The following is a 24,250-nucleotide window of genomic DNA, read 5'->3' as shown; positions in this document are numbered from 1 at the left end:
CCTTCTTCCTTCTGACACTAGGTTGGTACTTGACCTTCTCGAGATGGGCAGCTTCATTGCCTTACAGCCTTTTAGCCCTGTTTAGATTTAATCTACAGAAATAAGTGAAAACTTGTCCGATTCTCGTCACCATGTCTACTTGCAGCAAAAGTAACCAACGACATTGTGCTTGCTGTTACACAATGCAAATTACACATGCATAAACACACATGAGGAGGCCTTAGGATGTGTGAATCCAGGGTTTACGGTCCTGGCGAGTTATTCCTGTGGCAGACACTCCTCGCAGATTGCTGTTGAGGCTGAGGAATGCTTCGTCATGGCACTCGGGCAGGGTGGCGCACGGGAAGGGGGGAGACTCAACTTGGTCTGCAAGTAGCTCCCGGCAGCAGTGGGAGACGAGAGGGAGCAGGTTGGTTTTGCGATGCTGCGTCTTGAAGCGGGACTTTGATATGTTGTATGTATGATGAAAGCAGGCTGTTGTTCTTGTGCTAGCGGACGTGGCGTTTTCAATTCATCACCACGTGTAGCCGAGGCGTCTCGTAAATGTAGTACACTCTTAGCCTCGGTACAGACTTCCATGAATATTCAAGCACATCTTTTATCAACGCTGTTTACAATCTCAGAAGACAAACACTCCTTTTTGAGGAACGGGGTGTGAACTGTAGTGGTCAACAGCATATTTCTCATTCAGTCATTGCTACATTTTCTTCTCTCAGGGTTTTAAACTGGCAACCCTCCCACAATCCCACTGCTAACCTTTTGCTCAGGGCTTCCAAATACTTCTCTTGCTGATTCATCAGCCTTATCTACTATGGCTGCCTATTGGAATGCTAAGTGGCTAACTACACTGTTGTGTACTTCATATCTAAGCCATGATCAGCTTTTGCTGTAGCTCAGTGTAAGTGTGATTGAAGGGGATCACTGATAAGCCCCTGTGAAACACATATTATATAAAGCACTACAGGAACCTGTCTCAGTTCACTGTCAGGTTCAGCGATTGAGTGTGATGTTGGTGTCTCTCTCTTCACATCAGGCTGTGCTTATCCTAGCATCTCAGTCAGGCACTGTCTCTCACACGTATGAGGTTTTTGTGCTTTCATCTGTCAGATTATTGGCTATTAGTTGCTCATACTGTTATATCTGTGTTGTATATGGCTCTAATAACAAATCATTGTGCCTTACGTGCTCTTTTCAGATAAGTGCATTGTTTTAGTAGTGCTGTCATGCTGTCAGGGGTGGGATTTGGTTGTTTTGTGTGAGCCGACTTCAGGCTGAGGCACTAAAACTCTGGTCTCTTCACCATGTCATCATCTCATGTATTTTTCACAGGCGGCCCTGATGTGTAGGTGTCACATAGCAGACTTTAGTTCACAGGCAGGGACACGAGCAAAAAGAAGCCGTGATCCGCTGCGAAACGTAAATAAAAACGATGTGGGGATATATGCGGTTATGAGTGAGATATAAATCACATTGTGATGTTTGGTAGCGCTGACTCAGCAGCTTGCATAGGCGTTGTGATACATAAGCTGGCTGGGGTTGCAGAAGTGAATGTTTTCTGAATATGAGGAAGTTTTTGTTTTGTTTTTTTACTTACCCATCAGGAGGCTGTTAATATAGCAGGTGCTGCAGTATGATTTTATTGTGGGGAGGTGCTTGATTAGAATGTGTGTGTCTGTATGCTTGAAAGTATTAATGTATGCCCATTTATAGTCTTGCCAGCACTCAGAGGCCACACTCTACCCACTCTGGCCTTTATACAGGTGTGGAGACTGCATTCACTCCAGAGCAGAGTGGAGCAATGATTAGCCAGCTTTTCACTGACCCTCTCTGCAGCTTAGAGACAGTTTTATTGGGAAGGGGGCACTTCAGTAAATGACAGCCTCAGGGTATGTGGGCTCGCCCTAAAGTATCTGGGCTAAACTTTTTATAGGACTGGCAGGGTTAGCTGGAGTGTGTGGACACAGGTGCTCAATCTAACAACTAGCAGCTCATTTTAAGAAGTAGTCCTGTGTGATTATACACCAGAGAAAGACATAGTTCTATACGTAGTTGACCCACTTGTCCTTGGATGATGAAAAAAACGTGTACTGTAGGCCTAAAAAGGCACTCTCCAAGGGGCTCAGATTGGATGTGCAGACATTATTGCTCATTTAAGTCGTAGTGTTGGGATCTGGGTCAAAGTCAGGGTAAGAGTGAGGAGACAGAAAGTTGGGGGTGCTTTACAAGACTTTTTGTTGCTTTGTGATGTGGGTGATGGCTGATGAGCAGGATGGCTCCCTGTAATGTATCCTGTGAGTGTATGTAAGCCATAAGACGCCTATAACAGATGCATTAAGACACCTGTTATGGATTAATCGGAGCAGTTTCCTGTCCGCCAGTCATTTAGCTGTAATCCTGGCACAGCAAAATCAACCCTATAAGTAAGAAAGAACTTAAAGCAATTGATTGATAATGTTTCTAGTAGTTCTGTTTTGTGACTTTAGACAAATGAGCCAAATTTATTGGGATTTTTGTTCATTTTGAGGAATCTCTGGCTATGGGGCAGTCTGATTTTTGAAGTTTTAGTGACAAAGTTTCAAAGTTTTACCAGCTGGCCCACAAAAGCCCCTTCAGTGAACCCCTGCTCTTTTCCAAGTGTACTCATCGGACTGAAAAGTGGTGAGCAAATTGGTTTCATCTGCATCACTGTCGCCCCATGTGACAGCCGTGTGGAGGAGGTCTTTCTGTCTTCTCCTGTTATTTCCTCTTTTATACCACAAACAAGTGTGCAGAAAGCTTTAGTTATGCAGCACTAACACTAAATACCTTGGTACACCTTGGTTTCTTTGTTGCTGACCTTGAAGATAAAGTAAATCAAGAATGAGGCTTGGTAAATAAATCACAAAGGGTTGACTTCTATCACCTTGTGATAGCAAACTAAAGTTTGGAGATATTTTATGTGGGAAGGCTCTTTCAGATAGTTTGGTTTACTGGACAAATACAGCCCAGTTTGATCTCTAGTGGGATAGACCATTCAAACCATTAAATAACCAGTAATCTTTTTCTTTTCTTTCTTTCTTTATTTTGCTACAAAAACAAAACCCAAAACATCCTAAATATGTTTACAGTGATTAAAAAATTTCCTCTGCTAAGTAAGAATATAAAGCTGTTAAGGCACACTGTTCAAACAGCTCGTTATCTTCTGTCATCATAGAAACACTAGTGTTCTTCTGCAGGGTGGGGCTGGTTTCCTTGTCGGTAAGAAGGCTGTAAAACTGGCAGGGAAACTGAAAGATCAGATAAGCACTCTCATAACAACTTTAATTTTAAATGGAGTGGAAAGTTTAAAATGATGCGCTCCTACCCTGCAGTTTTCACACTTTGCAAAGCCATCCATTGGGTCTAGATCGGACCCTTTGGCATTTTTTTGGCGTGTGCTTTTCTTTATTTCTTCCACTACATTGAACTTTTTAGTCATGTCTTCTGGCCAAAACTGTGCCTGTGAGTTTTCTGATTGAGACCATAGATTGCACTTTGATAGCTCATTTGTGCTTCCTTGTCTTGTTTGTGACAAGTGCAGTGTTTTGGCTTTTATATGCCAACGTAATTCAGCTCGGTATCCAAGGAAGGAACAACTACATCGTGACTCAGTTAGTAAAAGTGGAGACAAATTAATAAGTGTCTAGGTTTCTGTGTGTGTTAATGCTACTCTCTCATCTTTGCCCACTTCCTGCTTTGCCTCACAACTCTGCATATGTTTTGCTTTGAAAACCACAACTGGCAAAGCGGTCATAATTTGCCATAACTTTAACATCCATCTCCAGTGTCCAGCACTGCTCCTCCTTATCATTATTACAACAAGCCACCGTTGCTATGGTTTCAGTGTTCAAATCCTGAGGTGACAGTTTCTCATTGATGCACGGAGCTAATTACTTGATGCTTACTTACACAGTCAACGTGACAGTCCCCACCCCTCCTGTCAAAATGACTGGTTTTGTGCCGGCTGCCCGTCTGCTTGTTTGACTTCTCTGTGCATTTGCATAAATCTGATAGCGGCCCAAGCAATCGCTTGACGTGAAGCTAATGCTGATAGCAGAATAGCCAGGGGTCAGCATGATTATAGTTTCACACATCCCGTAATAGAGGCCTCTAGAGTCTTATTGGAATTTTAGTGTCATGCAATACCGACAGTAAGCAGAGCAGGAGAGATGCAATTTTACACCATGTTTTCTTTCATTGTAACATGCAGTGCCTGCAGTGATGTAGCACTGATGTTCGACTGGGTCTTTTTCTATCATGTTTGCTTTTTCCTGTTAAACTGAAGGGATAGAGATCTGAAAGATCGGACTGTAATGATTATTCACTTTGGAGTCGATTTCTTAGGAGCTAATTGGTCAAGGTTTGGTCAAAACTGAAATGGTGTTCACCAAACGAGGTATCAACATGACTAACTTAACTCTAACTCTAAAACTGACCCATTCAGAGTTGACATTACAGCTTCGGGGTGCCGGCGTTTTAAGTGCTCGTGCACTCCAGTAGTGCTGTTGTGGAAGGAAAGCTTGCACAAACTTTTTTTTTCTGTGAACCGCTTTCTATTTTCTTCCTTCCTCCTGTTTTGCCATTCGCGAACCAAGTTTTTCTTCGTTAGTATTAACTAAAGTCTTGGCAGGCGATACTGCCCCCATAGCTTCCTGTAGTGTACTGCAGTTACAAAAACACATTTGCGTGATTTTAGAGTATGACGCGTTGAGAATTTTTATAGTGGACGTCATCGATTATGGCGACCAATCGTTTCAGCCCTAACTTACACTTACCAGACACCTAATTCGGCACACCTTGCTAATACCATATTGGCCTTGAGAACTGCCTTAATCCTTTTGTAGCACAGATTCAACATGGGTGCTGGAAGAATTCCTCAGAGATTTTGGTCCATATCGACATGACAGCATCACACAGTTGCTGCAAATTTATCAACTGCACATCTATGATGTGAATCTGCTGTTCCACCCCATCTCAGAGGTCCTTTATGGAGTACATTGGAGTACAATGAACTCACTGCTCATGCTCAAGAAACCAGTTTGAGAATATTTGAGACTTTTGCATCTAAAACAAAGCAGCAGGAACCGTTTGTTGACACTGTGCGTTGGGCTACATACAACTCCTGCACAAACACACACAGAGTGACAACAAACCAGGTGAAAACGACTAGGTGTGGAAGAATAGCTCAATCAGCCACAATGTTAAAACCCCTTTCTTGATATATGTGGGTCCTCCTCCTTGTGTATCCAGGAGTGGATCCTTTGGGCCTGCATGGAGGCCATGGATTATCCTGCAGATGCCCATTCGGATCAGAGTTAGAGCACTTTGAACACTTGGGTTTCTTTGTTGTGTCTCTTGACTCGTTCCTGTGCAGTTTTATATGTGGCAGAGAACTTAATGTTGTTCGGAGATGTGCTGATTTACAGTCTTCTGTCTGTTGTTAAGCAACATCATGATAATCACTGTAATATGATCCGTTATCTCTGAAGGCACACATGATTTCCCACTCCTATGTAACCTCGAAATTATGTAACCAATTCAGATAACATACGTTAATACTTAATCTCTGTCCTTCTGAAGCCACCCTCCATTTCAGGTCAAATATCATTTGTGTTTACCGATTACATGTTTCATATTCAGAGCATATACCAGAAATATATGTTGAAAAATGGATGCTAGACATAAGGTGAGAAAGATCCTCTGATGTCCTGTTGCAGTCCCGAAGAAGTGAAAATATCTGCATTAGTATCAGCTCAGCTTCTACAATCATGCTTTTTAACTGAATCAAGAGAATGAGGGGAAAAACTGTCACAGCCTTGTTATTTATTAATTGTAAAAGAGATGATTTGGCCACAGGGGTCACAATCCTGTTCTGTCTGCTGTAGAATAAAGACGTTAAAAGATAATTGTTTTGATCTTATGTCAGATTTGAATCCACATGAAAAAAAATCCTGTGGGCCGGTTGTGACTGCATGTAAACGGATGTATAAATTAGCATCAGACAGTTCGGAAAATCGTCCTCTCCTGAGTTGTGCAGTCAAACACGCTTTAATTTACTTCCACAGAGTGTTAAGAGCTAAATATTCTCACCAAGTGGATTTCTTTGAAAGGACCCGTTAGCCTTCCAGCGGTGAAATAATTGAGCTGTCATTGCATTACTGGGGTTTTTCCCAATCATCGCTCGGCTCGTGCAATTCTGTGAGGACTCTGCCGATTGACACTGTGTTTTTTAAAAGCTTCCTCATTGAAGGCTCCCTTTAATGTCTAGTACCAATTGGCCTCTCTTCCGCTCTCTCTAGCTCTATTTCTGTCTCAGCTTCTCCATCTCTCTCTCTCATCCCTCCCTCTGTGTGTCTGCCTCTCTTGTTTTTCTGCTCTTCTGTGTCAGTGCTCAGCAAGTTCATACAACTGCTTTCATGCCTGGAGATCTGTGAAATAAACACAAATGTTGGCCTGGCTCGCGGACACGGCGCACACTGAATAATGATTACATTTTGGGGACTGAGTGCTGCAGCTGAGGCAATACACAAACCAGTCTCCTCTCTGGTTGCCATTGGGGACGCAAACAAGACCGTCACCATGACGAAACATGTGCATTCAGGCGGAACCCCACCCCAACAAGCTGTACAGTGAACACATCAACTTAAAGCATCTTAGATATTTTTAATGCAGATGTGTTTGAAAATTCACTATGTTGATGCACTAAGACTGCAGATATGTTCGATGTGTGCAGCTGTATTGTAACTTGGGGGGGTCCTCACTCTGAATCAGCCTTTGGGAGCCGTGAATGCACACATGAACAGGATTTGTCGGTGTCAGTAAAGGCACCATGTGTGTAAACTTTCCTTGGCAGAAACCGAAACGTTTTGCTGTCATTTATGAATATTTGCTAAACCATAAACATCTATTGTCCAGAAATTAATTAATTTTCCTTTGGCTCCGGCTAAAACCTTATTGAAGGGTGCCAACAGTTCCTCTGGGAAGGAAATTGGTGGCTGCACATAGACGTCAGTTTCCAGATTGGTTCTGAGTAACCCTTTGGTTTTTAATCTGATCATTCAAACTTAGAGCAGACCTGTTGTTCTAATTTCCAGTTCCATATTTTTATTCTTGGACTCTGCAAGAGTAATTTACCATGATACACAATTCAAAAAAATCCTTTTGTATCTTTTACCGGGCCTCTCTTCATCCTGAAACAGGCCTTTTAGCTCTTTTTCCTTGAAGGGCATTCTCTTTAAGCCAGCTTTCCTCTGATTGGCTACCACTTGTAAACAGAAGGTTTCAACAGTGTTAGCCTATTTTTGTTCATAGCCCATGTGGGGCTATATAAAATAATTAAAAACAGTGAAAACTGAGCACTTAGAGCAGTTTACTGCTTCTGCATACTTTGACCTGATCATTTGAAACTTTTGGCCATGCATAATATGGGCTTTCAGTTATTAAAAAATATGTTAAATACTGCACACAAATTCCTATATTTGACTCGTTTAACATGTTGTCCCTTTTTTTCTGTCTTTCAGAGGAAATCAAAGAAGAATCTGAAAAGTTAAGGTAAGCAGTTGATGAATGAAGTCACACAATAAAGCAGCAAAGGTCATTTCACGGGTTTTGTCACTCCATGCGTGTTCAGGCACTGTAAAATTCATGACTCACTTGCAAGTCTTTCTGCTGCTTTTGCCTGTGTTCAGACGAGTAAAGGGGATTAAAACTGTGTATGTGTGTGTGTGTGCGCGTGTGTTCATGTGCATGTCTCTGGTGTGTTTTTGTTTGTGGCTCTCTGCCTGGCTTGTTCCCAACAGTGCCTTGCCTTCTCATTAATGGATTTCTTTATGAAGCTCTGCCTAATGCGTGCGTGTGTGAATGTGTGGGGTGCTCATGAATGGGCTTCGAAGTAACATGGGCTTTGGAATGAAATGTAGCATGAATGCCACCTCGCCTCTTTCCCATCCTTTCTTCCTCACGCCAGCTCATTTTTATTTCCCACTTACATTTCTGTCCCTCATCATTTTCCCCTTCGCACACAATCCTTCCCTATTATTTCACTCACTTCTCTCCAAATTAGATTTACCAGTAACTTAAAATTCATCAGAATTTTAAGGTTAGGGATTCTGTGCAGCCAGCACCAGGCTTAAAGAAGTATTGCTGCTTGTGTTTTCACCTCAGGTGCTTCACAACTCTTTTTGGATAGATGCAATACTCTAGCTTTGCTACTTATGAATACAAACACCCTGGTTGAGCCTGCAGCCCAGTTTAAATAGGTTTTCTCTGTGCATTCATTCTGTAATGTAATTGCAATAGTAGGCATGGGCAGTGTCTAACTAAGTACATTTCATATCACTGTTTAAAATCAAATCTTGTTACAATAGCTAAATGTATGCAAAGGAAACAGGTACTAAGCATTACTGGCTAATCTAATCACTGTGATATTTAAACAAAGCAGCCACATAAAGCTCATGTTGTATGAAAACCATTAATGGTGTTTTAGGAAATTATTCCAGAATCATTTCATAATCTTAAAAAAATGCTCTTATCAGTTAACCACAACACCACATAAGGGCATGAAAGATAAAACATTTAAGCTCTACAAAGCGACCTGCACTCAGTTTACATGAGTTTACATGAATTAGGTTTTCTCAGTTTTCTGGGACCAATAAACATTGAAACTTTCCAATATTCTCAGGACTTGTTCTGTATCTTGGTTTAAAATAAGTGACTTTAAAATTGCATTCTTGCCAAAAGTTAAAGCGTCGATAACGCACTAATCTGCAAGACTAGATCCAGCTTTTGGTCTTCCAATAAACCCGTCAGCTATACTTTGATAACATACACTGTAATGAGCCATCTACAGTTAACACCTCCAAGCTGCTCAGCCATGGTAACCCATGCTATGAAGCTCCCAGTACACAGCTTTTGTGCTGATGTTAATGTCAGAGGAGGACTGGAGCTCTGTGGGTATAGAGTCAGCAGGGGGTTGGCGACTTTTACGCATTATGTGTCTCAGCACGCAGCGACCCAGCTTTGTAACTTTGAGCTGCTGTGTTCCTAATGCCTTTCACTTTGTAATAATACCACTTGCAGTTGAACTAGTCGGAAAGAAATTGCACAAACTGCCTTTTTGCAACAGTAGCATCCTGTTACACTAATATGATCATTAGAGCGACCCATTCTTTACAAGTGCTTGTGAAGGCAGACTGCATGGCGAATTGCTTGATTGTTATTTTAACTTTTTTGTAAACCTGTGGCAACGAGCTGTGTCCTAATACTTTTGTCCATATGGGGTAGCATCTAGAAACAACAGCCAGCATTCTGACGCTTTAAGACTTCCTGTTTTGTGCACTGGTCATTCTTTAAGAATGTCGATACATTTTTAAAAAAGCTCTTAAAGTTAAGTTGTCATCAGGAAACGGACACTGGTTTGGAGTCTGTGTGAAAAGCAAAATGGGGATTGCGTTTGCCAAAACACAGACTGTTTACCTGCATACAGGCCAAAGCCTGCTGTATGATTGGCCAACACAACACGTAATGCAAACAGACTGAAAGCTTCCAGCAGCCGATTTTCTGTCCCTTGTCTGAGAACTGTGCTTATTTAAATGCTGATGTATCTTTGTAGAGATTAGCTCAGGATAAAGATGGAGGAAACGCTCTGGTTCTGTCCAAAGGTGACAGATTTGACCAACCGGCAGCCCTGAAGTCCTGAAGTAGTACACAATAAGATACATTCTATGGATTCTTTTTGTTTTCTTTGCAAGGAAATTAAATAAGCTTTCTGTGAAACTAAAAGCAAAGTGCAACTGCTAATGAAAGCACACGATTGAGAGCTTGTAAGGAAACATGGCTCCAGTAAGGATTTTTAAGCGCTTGTTTCCAAGATAAAGATGAACCTTTGACTTCAGCATTTAATCTAATGCAGTATTCAGTTACATGTAATAACACTGATATTAAATCATGCTTTGCCACACACATTTGTTGTCTCTTGCCAGACCAGTTACATGCTGTTAGCCTCAGTCGATGCAGGATGTGCTGGCTGTGCTGTCTGACTAGAACTCAGTTTTATAGTGTTTATGTTTTATAAGCAGCCTGAGCCTGACATTGGGCTTATAATAAAGGGCTGAGCAGGCTAGGTGACATTAAGCAGGGAGTTCAGGAATAAACCAGCGGAGACGAGCTCCCTGCAGATCCACAACATAATAGCTGAGAGAGAAATGGAGACTGGGTCAGACCAGTAATAAGCTGACAGAGTGGATGCTCTTTGCTGAATCATAGCAAAGATCTTTTTAATCATTTTAATGTTGTTGTCCACAACGTTTTTGAAGAAGACTGTAAGCCTGGTAAACGGGTTCATGTTTTCCATTTTTATACTCGTATATTTGTAGCTCCTTCCCTGTCCAATCATCTTTAATTTGTGATAATTAATACCCATTTCCTCGGCTGCTTTCAGACAACTTATATTATATTTCTTTCCAGCCCTCTAAGTGTTCTCCCTTCTTCTGCTCCTCTCTGAGCACCCTCATTTTCCTGGTGAATTCATGCTGCTTGATGCCTCTTTCGTTTTTAACTGGCTCTGAATCGTTTTTCCCCTCTTCTCTTCTTGTACAAGCAATCTGTCCTCGCTTCTTTCGGTCTCTGATTGTGCCCTTCTTTGCTCGACGTGGTCGTCCTTCTAAAAAAAGAGCTGAACTCGTCCTTTTTCCGTTGCCAAGACATAAACAATGCAGCCCCCTCCACCGCTAGCCGTCTCCCTCCCTTTCTCTGTTCTTCTCCTCTTCCAGCTTGTGCAGTCTGGGTGTGGTGGTAGTGCTTAGGGATGCTGTAAAGACATGGCTGCTGAAAGCGATGGTCTATATTTTAAGGCTGTCTCCGGTCTTTTAAAAATTCCAAAAAAATAGCAGTGTAGTTACCAGTCGTGCAGGAGGAGATGCTTTGTCAGCATGGACCCATGGCAAAGCTTGAATTACAAAACCTCTGGGATTACTACCCCAGGCACTACATTAGATTCAGTGTAATAAAAAATGTTCTTACTATTCATTTTCCCCCTCAGGAACAGGATAAAGCACGGGGTATTCTTTGGTTTAGCTTGTTTGATGTCCTGCTCCAGCTGTGGAGCAAGCAGAGGTTGTTCTTTACAGTGAAGCACGCCATCCCCGGCGCTTTTTCGTGTTTGTTTCAGGCTTGGATGTCAACAAAAGTGTTAGTGTGTCATGCTGATTTTTCTGCCCCATTTCTTTTCTTGTGACTCCAGATGACAGACAGGACCACAGAGTCACAGTGTTTATCTCACAGTCTCTGTCCCTTTCTTTCTCTTTTTAAAAATGTATTTATTTTCCTTCCCTCCCCAGTCCACCCGGTGGAGACGGCAAATCAGGTTCCAGCACTTTACCGCCAATCAAATCAAAGACCAACTTCATCGAAGCCGACAAGTACTTCTTGCCGTTTGAGCTGGCATGTCAATCCAAATGTCCCCGCATCGTCATCACCTCGCTCGACTGTTTACAGGTCAGTGGCGGGACAAGTCACACCGCAGACCCCCAAGTGCTTGCATGAGTGTTACTTTATGGCAGCGAACTGTGTGCTGGGCTCTGCCTTTACTGTATCTTTGGATGTCTTTGAAGAAAAATAAGTTCTTTTAATTCCATGCTACCACGTCGTTTAGTTGTGTTTTTGCATATGTGTGTTTACGTCTGCATATTCGTGTGACTTTTAGAAGCTGATAGCGTATGGCCACCTGACGGGCAGCGCCCCGGACAGCACGGCTCCGGGCAAGAAGCTCATCGACAGGATCATCGAGACCATCTGCGCTTGTTTTCAAGGACCTCAGACTGACGAGGGCGTGCAGCTACAGATTATTAAGGTGTGCTGCCTTCCCCGTCTTCTGACATATCGCAGCTTGTCGCAGAAACGCTCAATACACACTTTAGAGAATTTAATTAGCCAACAGTCATTCCTTAAAAGACCACATCTGTGTCTTTATGTGGCTTTGATCTGCAGTAATCTTTAATGATACCTGCTGTTTGTGGCTGCAGCAGATAATCCTGCTGGACTGTTTAATAACACAAATATTATTTTACCTTATTAATATGTATGTCATTTGAAAAACAATCTGTCATTATATTGTAAATATGATTACTTGGATTTTTTTCATTTTGTCTCGGAGACTTTTATCTGACAAAGTCAATGATAGTAGCAACTATTTAAGTTTCAATATTAGTTGTGAATCTGTTTTATATTTATTGTTAATAACTTGCTGTCCCTGCTTTGTGGTGTATTGTGTTGTTCTGATAGACTATATAAAAATGGACAAAGCCACGGTGACTTTGCTTTTAAAGACTTTCACTTAGCTTCATGGCTGCTCCCCTTTTTTACACCTGCGAGTGACCCTATTTGGGTCTGTGAGCGGGGATTCCTCCCTCGTAGCTGTGAGGTTATGAGTTTATTTGAAGTTTGTGCATCAGAAAGAGTTCAATAAACTACATTTTCTGACATACTTTTGTAGGGCTGTTCGACATAACGATATATATCGGATGACGATATAAGAACGTCTATCGTTTCCTATCATGCTATCGTTTGTTTCGTGGTGTTGCAAAATAAACTGTTTACAGCAATATTTTTTCATCGTTTAGATGGTCAATGTAGTGGCTATATTAATTTCTTAAAGTTCTCTCTTTCTCTTATATTTAATATAACCACACTACGGACGGACAAGCGCCTGTTTTTACGTGTTGTCATTAGCAACAATGATGGTTAAACCATCGCGTGGCTCCGCTCTCTGCTTGTTTGATTTCCACGTAAACCTTTCACAATAAAGCTCAAGATCCTGTTGAGACTTTTCAAAATAAACTGAATCATGTGAATGAGTATGCAGAGAGTTTACGGATGAGAAGCAAAAAAGAGCCGTCAGGTGCTAAAAATAAACCTTAGACTCAAACGTTAGAACAGGCTTTTCCCCGCAGCACGCCGTGAAATAAATACTCACAAAGAAAACGGCGGCCGTTACAACCTATGTCTAAAAATGTGTAGTTTAATTCATCGGTTAAAACATTTGACTCCAGGTACACGACGCCCAGCTGGAAACACTAAACGCAAGTCGAGCTGCCCGAGATTCACAGAATTTACAGAAAAATGTTAATTTTTTGTGATTTATATAGTTGTCAGGACGATAAATGTCTTAGATCGGGATATGAGATTTTGGTCATATCGCACAGCCCTATACTTTTAAGAGATATTTGCATTTAAGATTTCAAATGCTGGAAGTTTGCTGAAATGTCCAGCTGTTCTTGACTGCATCAGTGTTTGGCTTTTGGTTTTTTGCGCAGCTGCAATTCTCTGCTTTTTCTCATCCTGCGTCAGCAGTTAATGATAGTTTTCGGTCTTCCCTTTCAGGCTCTCCTGACAGCGGTGACGTCTCAGCATATAGAAATCCACGAGGGTACTGTTCTGCAGGCCGTCCGCACCTGTTACAACATCTACCTGGCCAGCAAGAACCTCATCAATCAGACCACAGCCAAGGCCACGCTCACACAGATGCTCAACGTTATCTTCGCACGCATGGAGAACCAAGCAGTATGTTCGAAGCCTCTGTAAACACTGAATCGCACAGAATTCTGTTTATGTAGAGAAACCATGGACAGCTCATCTTTGGAGCGGCTGTCTGAATCACTAATGCTGTCACTAATGCATAAAAGCCAGTGAAGCTAATATGAGTATTAAATAAATTATAGCGCTAGCCTAAACAAATCTATGCTGCAGTCAAATCTGGAGTCAGAGTGGATTGGAAATAATGTCTTTGCTTTCTGTGGCTGGTTTACTCGAGCCACCAGATTTAATTAAAATCTGTTTGCTTTGTGTCCAGAGGGACATTTTAGTTATTGGGAAAAAAAAAGCTTGCTCTAATGTCATCTTTTTCTTTTTGAATGACACTTTTTCCCCCTTCCTCACCTGCCTCCCTCCTTTCCTTTTGGACACATAGCTTACAAATCACAGGCTATCTTGGTCTCTGGCCTCCAGAAAGCGTGACCGCCAGGTAAAGCGTGCAGGACTGCCGTGACATGCCTGATCCGACCTCTTCTAAACTCTTCTCTGTGCATCTGTGTTTGCGCATTAGAGCTTTTTTTTTTTTTCTTCCTTCCCTCACTCATCCATTCATGCACTCATCCGTTCTCTCCTCCTTTTTGCTCCTGCACCGCACAGGAGCAGGTATGCTGTGCACTTCTTCCACCGTATGCTTGCTGTGGCTTCTGTTGACTTGCCTACAAATCATCTCGCTTTCCTCCCGCACCAGTTTACATTTTAGTTTACAGTCGCACCTGGGCGCGGTAAACGCTGTACAGGCAGGTCAGCTGCGCCCGTCTCATTCCTGACGAGTTTTCTTATGCTTTGCTTCTTGAGACGCCTTTCAGAACAATGAGCCATTGATACCGAGTCAGACGGAGAAATGCGAGGCAGGAGTCGGGAGACGAGGCAGACTTTGAGGCAGAGGCCTATTGTTGTGCTGTCACTGCCTGCGTAGTGTTGTGCTGCTGCTGCTGCACAGGGAGAGCCACTTTGTGTGTCTGTGTGTAGAAGTACTCTGCACGCTGTGATCACAGGCACGCAAACGCGCTCATGTGCAGCGTTCACTATCCGACTGAGGTGGCATTTAAATAATGAGCTTAGTTTGTCCCAGTCGAGGCGCCTTCGTCCTGTCCATCACTCGTATTCAATACTAATCGTTTCATTCGCAATGCCGTGTCACTGAATCTATTCGATTACATTTAATGCGAGAAGATCTGCAGTCTGGTTTAATTGTCGAGTGTTGATTTGAGAGTAAGACACGAGTTTAATGAGAGGAGTCAGTTTTTGGTTTGCTTTGTAAGAATTCAAAAAAATCAAATGATTGAATGTCATAATACTGATAGTGTAATTATGTCTTATGGCTAGTAATGGATACGAGACAGGCTAATTAATTGAAACAAATTCATTTTGGCTCATTTGTTCTTCTAATTAAAGCTCTGAATTTGAAAGAGAGCCCGCCGTCGCTCGAAAGATCACCATTGTTTGGTAAATGTGTCACACAGTTTGTATTTTCATCTGTAACCCACGTCCCCCCCTTCAAGCTGCTGCGCCTCTCCTCTTTGACTCTTGAGTCTGTAATTTGCCTTTTAACCTTTATTGTCAGCAAATCTTCGCACGCACGCTCAGATGGCAAGATGCAGCGTTGGGTTGTTGTTAATTTAGCTCGGCTGAGAGAATCTCCGCTGCTCGTAGTTATGTTTTTTTCCTCGTACGGATCGATGTTTGCTGTCAAGCAGTGAAGTGTTAAACTGTTTTTTTTCCTTAAATATCTCTTTGTTTTCTCAGAAACCTTTTCCAGGATGCAATCAGCACAACTTTCACAAACATGTAATGTTTTTTTTGATTACATTATGAGCATGTGCAAATGATTTATGACCCACTTTTGGCCTGTGCCCTGCCCGGCTAAAGCATGGCAACACTTTGCGGCGCTCCCCGTCAGAAGCAGCGGTTGCACATGTCAGCTGTGACATATCAGCCGGGACAGCCATTTTTCCACCAGAAATACTTTGCAGCACCGGCAGGTTAGAGTAGACCCCGTTCACACGGGCCAGCATGAACTGATTCCTCGAAGTTTGTCTCATTGCTGTTTTTTTTTTTTTTAATGGCATGTCTTTCTTCTCAGTGCGTGCATTTTCATGCGCATCTCCATATGAACACACATCTGATGTATGCTGGCAAACTGTACTGCTTTTTTTGTACTTAAAAAAAAAACCTACAATCTGTAGTCATCTTTTGTTCTCTGTTTTGACATCTGGGAGTGTTGTGGCTCAGTGAGTTTTCAGGGAATGTAGACAGGCTGATCAGACTTGTAATTGTTGATGAGTTTGTTTATATGCTTAACCTTTCCTTTTTTTCCTCTGTGTGTGTGTGTGTTGCATGCGTCTGTCTTCTATGATGCTTTTGCTGTTCTTTGCATGTTTTGTCTGTCTATGTGTGCTTTGCTGTTTTGTTTTGTGTGTGTGCGCGTATGTGTGTGGGCCCCACCCTTGCTTACAGCTGCAAGAAGCAAAACAGCTGGAGAGAGAGCGGCACAGGCAGCACTCCCCAGTCACTCAGCACACCGAGCCAGACTCCGCCCAGCACCAGACCCACATTCACTCACCGGCGAAGGGTCCGACACGGGAGGCCAACGGGCCCCTCACCCCTCCGACTCCCAGCATCACCACCCCGTCCACCCCATCGACGCCCTCGACACCGGCCCCGGAGAGCAGCGGCAGGTCTGCCCCAAAGAGCAGGAGGAGCAGAGGGAGCAGGAGGAGAAGGGAGAGAACCCAGACCCAGAAAACGGTTCAGAGTTCTGCGTGGCTGAAAGTGAACAAACCGAGGCAGACCAAGCCACTGCAGCGGCAGAAAGTAAGGCTGCACACAGAGGTTTTTTTTCCATTTCCTTTTTTTCTGTCAGTAGACACGGACAATCACAAAATATCTCTTCCCTGATTATGAACCCATTATCTTGCTTTTATGTTTTTTTTTTAAGTTTAATCTCTCCCTGTGCCACTAAATACCATGTTTGGCCAGTAAAGCGATCAACTCTCTCACAGCTAAGTGCTGTTTAACTGCCGCTTTAAATATATCAGGCACACAGCGTAACGTTCAAGAGCACGTTGCATGTCGTTTGAGTTGTACCAACTTGCCCAGAGTCAACAGCACCTTGAATGCACACTGTAAAAGCCTCGTGCTTAAAATGCTTTGCAATTTGGTGTAATAATTTTAAAAAACTGCAAGAACCAGCGTTTTCTGTTGCAGATATTTGATACTACAAACAGTGTTGCAGAAGCTCCTTTAATGAGGGAACTACTGAAGAGGAGAATAAAAACTGGTTTTTAGTGACATTGTAACTTTTTGCATGCTGGCCCCTTTTACTGCACTCCACACGCGGTTTTAAAAGATCTCTCGGCAGTCCTGTGGTGACTATGATTTGGGTGCAGCAGCAAATCTACAACAAAATGACCGAAGAAGAAAAGAATCAAGGTGTCCAGACCTCAGCCTGACTCACATGCTGTGGTGAGACCTTCAGAGAGCTGTGCATAAACAAATTCCTGCAAACCTCTATAAACTGAAGCAATGTTGTTAAAAGAGTGGGCCAAATTCTTCCACAATACCGTGAGAGACTAATAAAGCCATTTTTTCCAGCCTCTAGCTTTTCACAGGACTCTATACAGAACTTTCTTTTTCACAGGACTGCATGTACAACGTATCAAGGCGTACACTCAGACTTTCCATGTTTTTATTTAGGCGCAGCAGCCCAGAAGCATGCAGAGGCAGCTGAGGACGAGGACAGGGAGACCCCAAACTATGAGGAGAAAGCCCAGGAAATTGTCCAGAGTATTCTTCAAGAGGTGGTCAATACTGTTGCAGGAGGTAAGATTTCTTTTTCGCTTGTTTGCTTAAGTCGGTGTTTTATTTTTAAAGGCAGTGACTAATTACGTCATGAGAAAAATGGCTGACTGAAGAGTAAATTCAAGCACTGCAACCAGCTGCTCTTTATTCAGGCCGACTCCTGAAAGTAGATTTCAGTTTGCTGTCGGAGTAGGAGATCTTTAAATTCTCAAAAACCTGTGCAGATTTGCAGCCGTTATGCAAAGCTTACCCCAGACTTGGCGAGTAAGAAGAGTGTTATCTTATAATTTCTCCTCCCAACACTTCCACGGTTCATTCGTGGAGGTGTATGGAAAAAGCAAAGAGCTCTTTCTTTGTGGGCAAAAGGTTAAAAAACCTAAAAAAATCCTTTGAGCACAGAAGAATAGTTCTTTGCTTTGCTAACCTCAGATGAAAGATGGCGTTAATGTTCCAGAGCCGTCTTCTTCCTTTGTAATTCATCAGGTCGTCAAACTAAATCTAGAATGCTTTTCTCGTCATAAAAAACAAATTGTGTGCTTTTTGTAGATCATTTTAAGGTGTTTAAAGATTACAGATTAGTGTATCACCCCTGTCGATTCAACTCCACCCTGCAGGCCACTGCCTGGACCCAGCAAACCTGTGCTCTGACACCAAGGAGTCTGGTGGCGAGGGGGAGCCAGCAGAGTCAGAGCCTGCTGAAGCAGCAACAGAGGGCACCCAGAGCTCCCTGGAGGATGAGGGCACTGTGGGTAGCGACAGCGAGCACGTCCATGCCAACGGCATCCCCGGCACACCTATTTCTGCCAGCTTCACCCCCTCGCTGCCTGATGACAGACTCTCCGTCTCATCCAACGACACTCAGGTATCAGGAAACGCAGCTTGCTCACTTTATGTCAAATTAGCATCACCTGCAAATGATCTGAGCTTTGACTGTGAACCTTTGTTACCCTATTTGAATCAAAAGCATGATGAAAGACATCACACACACTTTGAATACCTGTTTTGTTTTTTTTAATTAAGCTAAAATAGCTATTTTCTACAATTCTTATGTAGTTAAAATTTTTCCATTCAGCTGTATGTGACCTCTGCAATTATGCAGGATTGCACTCCTCAGTGATTGCTGTTAAAGAAATCTAATAGATTTGGAAGCTCATAATCACACACAGTTTATGTTAAGCACTCAACAGGATATAAAGAGTGAAAGTGGCATTTTTTTAAAAAGTATTTTTGTCTCTCTGGTTTGTCTGCAGGAATCAGGAGCAGCACCGGGCCAGCCGCCAGGTGCTAAATTCTCCCACATCCTCCAGAAAGATGCCTTTCTTGTCTTTCGCTCGCTCTGCAAGCTGTCAATGAAACCGCTATCAGATGGGCCACCTGATCCGAAGTAAGGATACAAATTAAACATAATGACTGCTCTTGTGTGTTATTTGGTTCATCTGTTTCTGGTTAATATTTTCGACTCCTTTGACTTATGCAAAAAAAGTGAGAGAAATATGCTGTGTTGGGAGGGAAAGGTACGAAATAATGCTGAGTTTTAGACACAGCGGTAAAAAATACATAAAATGACTTCTGTTTGGTTTCATGCCTGTGAAAACCAATCAAGCAGACTCTCTTAAATTATGTCGGGAAGGCAGTTGAGGTTTCACTTTCTTGAAGTCAGGTTTAATAACTGAGGATCGGCAAAGCGCTCCACCTCGGTCCACATAGCACCAAACCCCTTCAGCCCCTCCTGTCGGTTGGACAGCTGGGCCTTGTGGCACCGCACTTCCTAGGTGAGGTGTTTGGGGTATGTCCTGCCAGGAAGAGACCTCAGGACAGTATGGAAGCCCGTTTCCGCCACTTAAAAAAACAACAAAAAAACAAGTATCCATAACTCGAAATTTCGAGTTATTTTTCTTGAAATTTCGAGTTAGCTCTGCCAGTCAGTAATCTACGTGAATGAGATCACTTTCTTGTTACCTGGAAGCATATGGCGCAGAGTAACGCACACTCAAAACCGGATTGCAACAAATTGGCGCTTTCACGAGTACATTTGCTGATAGTAACGCCATGTGATTCAGCTTATAACACAAGGATTTCATCATTTTTGAAGCCACGCTGAAAACACTCAGCAATCTGTGCATTCATGACTGGATGTAATACTGGTAGCTTAGCTGTAGCATTTCTACCTGAGGGCTTCAGCTTCCGGGTAACAAGGAAATGACGTAATTCACTTAGATTACTGATTGGCAGCGCTAACTCGAAATTTCAGGTTACTTTTTCTCAAAATTTCGAGTTACTTTTTCTCAAAATTTCGAGTTTAATAAGTCGAAATTTCGAGAAAATAAGTCGAAATTTCGAATTATGGATCCTTTTTTTTTTTTTCTTTAGTGGCGGAAACAGGCTTCCATAGGACAGAGCCAGCACACTTGAGAGATTATATCTCTGACTTGGGAGCGCGTTGGTGTCCCCCTGTAGACCTAATAGGGGAGGTGGTCAGTTTGAGGAAGATCTTTGGGTCTTTGCTTTGACTTCTACTGATGGATGGATGGATGACTGAGTGATTAACTGTAAGACCTAACTGTAAAATACTTTTGCTGCTAAACAACTGAAATAATGAATTATCCAAATAGTTTTGAACCTATTTTCTATCTGTATCCCAATCTTGATTACTTAGTTTGCAGTGGAGGAACATATTACTGACATTTATTGACAAATAAATGAAATTTTTAATGTGTTTATCTAAAAGAATGTGGAAAATCTGTTTTATTTGGATGCTTTACAGCTGACATTCTCCTTCGAAAACCTTTGCTTGTTAATAAAATGAATTAGTGATGTATTGTGCTTCTAGTAAAGCCCCCAATGAAAAGCCTCGGTTTTTATTTTGTTTCATCTTTGGGATAGACATGCACAAACGTGAGTCATGGTTTAAAATGAGGATCGCTCCCATGATAACTGCAGTGTTCTGATACATGATGATAGGGCAGACAATGAGCCATCACTCAGCATTTTCTGAATCACTTCCTGGTTTCATCCCATTTTAACTGCTTCCCTTTTTTAACAGCAGAAAAGTAAAATTAGATTTGTGCCTTCATGTAATATTTCTTCTGACCCATCTCTGGTTTTCCAAAAAGAGGCACGTGTTTGGCTTGACCTGATGGCTATAGCTTTTGAGAAACTGGATTTCCCGCATCTGCTTTCTTTCTGAAACTCAATTCAGGCTCTGCTGGCTGGTTTGTTTACTGTTCCGTTTATTTAATCATCTGTCACTTTTATTTTACTTTAAACCGGTGAAATGAACTGCAATCTCAGTCCTTTGTTCAATAGCTTTTTAATGGAAATGTTGAAAATTCAGAAGAAAGAATGGTGTTTGTGTGTTTGTGCCCATTTGTGTGTGTGTGTGTGTGTGTGTGTGTGTGTGTGTGTGTGTGTCTAATGAAGGCCACGTCAGTTACCTCAGCACTGATGTGCCATGTCAGTGCCAGACAGAAACCTTTTACCTTCCTAGCAAGGCTGTTCTGCCTCATGAGTCACACTTTGTCACTCTGTCATGAGGGAGCACACAGGCGAAAGTGTTGCTTTATCATTATCACCATCGGAAACTACTTTATTATTTTGTAAATTTGAAGAAATACTTGATTTTTATTCTAGATTTGCTAACCACCAATGTGCTAACTACTCTTTTCTGGATATCCTAAGGGGGATAAACTTAAAATAAAGGCAGATGTAGTCTTTGGGTATGAAAAGGGAGGCCAGCTGTCTTAACCCTGCATTTTTTCAAATGGCCACCAGGGCGGGCGACGCTTGTTGCCAAAAACGAGGTTACTTGAATAGAAGTCAGTGAGAAAAAAGATACAACTTCTCACTCGAGTTATGACCTCGGTAAATACTTTGCTCTTGAGTTAATAGTCTCAGTTGGTTACTTAAGGGCTTATTATATGCAACATGATGTCTATTCTGTAAACTGTAACCCAATTTTGAGTAAAGCAGATGCTAAAGCAGGGTAAGTATAAGGATGCAGGCCTCTGTTTCTCGAAAGATTAAGTCTCTTGAGCTCTGGCTTCAAAAAAATGACAAGATGTTCAAGAACCAATCACACACAAAAACCTGCCTACATCCATCTTTTATATACAGTTTATGACAAAGAGCCTGATGTAAGCAAGTGTTTGCCAGCCAACCTGCTAAATCTGAGGACATCCATTTGAAATTAAACCCTCTACGACTGTCCCCTGATTATTTTTTTAATTTATCCCATTGAGATCAAACTTGTTATTTTGTTGTTTGTTTTGTTTCTGTTGTATTTCATCTGTTTCTTATTTTAATGCTTTTAATGTTGTAGTTTTCTTGCATTGTACTAACATTGCATTTGTTTCTTCACAACAGTCTGGTTGGCGATAAAGCAGTATGTTTTCCTTTGCTCCATATTTTTTGGCTCTTGAAAAAGAAGTAGAGGCACCCTGTTGTTGTGCCACATAAATCCTAATTTGTCTGCTTGCCAGAGATGGAAGACATTGCACAGAAGCAGCCAAACCCAGAATATAAAGTAGCTGAAAGTGTGATTTTTGAGTCGTTTCGTCCTGCTGCTGCAGAATAACAGTTCAGACGGGCTGAGGCTATACGCGCAGGGGCTCTTTGATTTGGTTGCCCGAGCATTTCTTTGATGGCTGTTGAAGTTTTTAACTCCGTGATGCAGAGATGCAGCATGATTTAGTTTTATTGTGCGTTACACTTTTCCCACTTTGTGGAATAACTTTGCTTGAAGGACAGATCATGTCACTTATAGGTACTTTGTTTTAGTGAGATTTTTTTTTTCTATTGGTTGCCAAGAGCATTTTGTGACAAAAACATTTCATGGTTAAAAGCCTTGGGCAGATGATTAGATACATTTTTTGGTTGTTTTATGCAGCGCTGAGCCTTATTGCAGATTTGGATCTATAAAATGGTATATGGAGGTTAAGCTTCACACATCGATATGTGCACACAAACAAACCACTGCACAGGGTATCTTTCTGTGTTTTAATTTAAGCCCTCTTTTCTATTCAAAGGAGACAGTCAATTCATGATAACAAGCTTATGTTATTGTTGTGGATTAATTTGATTTTGTAACTTTCCGAAGGGGAATCAATTGTTCCCCTTGCTTTCATCAAACTTTAACTTCCTCTTTTCTCTCCTCGTCTCAGGTCCCACGAGTTGCGGTCGAAGGTCTTGTCTCTCCAGCTGCTGTTGTCCATCCTGCAAAACGCCGGGCCCATCTTTAAGACCAACGAGATGTTCATAAACGCCATCAAGCAGTACCTGTGTGTGGCTCTGTCCAAGAATGGGGTCTCCTCTGTGCCTGAGGTCTTCGAACTGTCTCTCTCCATTTTCCTCACTCTCCTCTCTCACTTCAAGACACACCTCAAGATGCAAATCGAGGTAAAGCATTTGCTTTAAGTTTGGACAATAGCGCTGGGTCTCCTACACAAGAGCTGTCGGCCATAGAAACCCATGAAGCTCCTGGCACACAGTTCCTGTGCTGATGTTAATGCCAGAGGAGCTCTGCAGTTATTGAGTCAGCAGAGACGGCACTGGGGGATCTTTACATGGTCTGCCACTTCATGGCTGTGTTGCTGCGGTTCCTAAATGCTTCCATTTCCTTTCTGTCACGGCATCACAGTCGTATTCAGTTGTGTTTGTAAAGGCACACTGCATGGCTAACAGTAGGTGTGACCCAGTGCTTTTGTCCATATAGTTTATGAAAGTATTGACCATAAACTGTATATAAAAGGTGATTGTGGTAACACAATTTGAAGCATTAAGTCTGGCATTTCAGTCAATGTCATCTCGATTATATAAGTGACAGAAGAAGAGTTTTCAGTTGATATCTCCTTTCTTTGTTAGCAGGCTTCATCCATAGACCTTAGAGGTTCATCACAAAGACATACAGCCCCTCTTATTTGGGGTCTTACTTACTATTAAACTTGTAAGCTGCGTTATTGTCTGATAACTGTATTAAAAATGCAATCATGAAGTCCAGCTCAGTGATCCGAGGTAACATCTAGGAAGGCAGCGACCTGTGTCGGCACACTTAAATCCTTATTAGGTGTAAATGTGTGAGTAATAAAAGAAATCTTCCTTTTTTTTCCCGTGGTGAGTAGAGCTAGGATTTTTTTTCTCTTTTATTTTTACTTAGATGTGCAGGGAAAACCCGATGAACTAGTTGGCTAGTTCATCAGCCAACTAGTTCATCTGGCAGCTGGTTCACTGTGCAGGAAACACAGGAAATGAACAATTGAGGTGTTAAACGACGAGGGGAAACTAAGGACAAATATGTTTAATTGCGCCACATTTAAAAGAGAAAATAATTTTGGTCGACTTGTTTTTACAGTGAAGAACTGTCAGTATATATGTGTATCTTTCATGTTTAAATCTAGCATCTTTCAGTGGTACGAGATATTGACGGGCTGTTACCATATCTGCTGTAACGTTCTTCCTCCTCTGCCTGCAGTTTATTCTTCTGAGTGTAACTGTTGAACATTTGACATCCACCTGCTATATTTGTTGTATCCACTCGAGGGGAATCGTGTTTTGCTTCTGGAGGGTTGCATGTGGGCTTTCTTTCTTTTCTTTTTTTTGGTTATGCAGGCAACTGAAGGTTGTTTTTTCCTCTCCTTGTGTGTGTGATTCATGTTTACACTGTCACATGAACTCTCTCAACAGGTGTTCTTCAAGGAGATTTTCCTGTATATTCTTGAGACGTCCACAAGCTCCTATGACCACAAATGGATGGTCATACAAACCCTCACTAGAATATGTGCAGGTTGGCTTCTCTCTCGATTTTCACTTCTCTTTGTGTCATTTAGAAAATAGAAAATAGAAGTACCTA

The 24,250-nt window shown here is 42.0% G+C and overlaps 1 protein-coding gene across 1 annotated transcript in view; it reads left to right on the top strand.

Annotated features, from left to right (window-relative positions):
• Positions 1–24,250, top strand: part of arfgef1 (ADP-ribosylation factor guanine nucleotide-exchange factor 1 (brefeldin A-inhibited)) — a 50,830-nt gene that overhangs the window by 9,014 nt on the left and 17,566 nt on the right. Inside the window, 11 exon segments of the mRNA XM_019363161.2 lie at positions 7,539–7,569; positions 11,355–11,511; positions 11,720–11,866; positions 13,396–13,575; positions 16,063–16,291; positions 16,294–16,419; positions 17,302–17,427; positions 18,021–18,268; positions 18,657–18,790; positions 22,566–22,800; positions 24,085–24,184. Of these exon segments, the coding sequence (XP_019218706.1) occupies positions 7,539–7,569; positions 11,355–11,511; positions 11,720–11,866; positions 13,396–13,575; positions 16,063–16,291; positions 16,294–16,419; positions 17,302–17,427; positions 18,021–18,268; positions 18,657–18,790; positions 22,566–22,800; positions 24,085–24,184 (1,713 nt within the window).

Source organism: Oreochromis niloticus, linkage group LG9 (assembly GCF_001858045.2).
Source record: "Oreochromis niloticus isolate F11D_XX linkage group LG9, O_niloticus_UMD_NMBU, whole genome shotgun sequence".
In the NCBI taxonomy this organism is placed as follows: domain Eukaryota; kingdom Metazoa; phylum Chordata; class Actinopteri; order Cichliformes; family Cichlidae; genus Oreochromis; species Oreochromis niloticus.
Note: the sequence above shows the minus strand (reverse complement) of the source record. Positions and strands in the feature narration are given on the sequence as shown.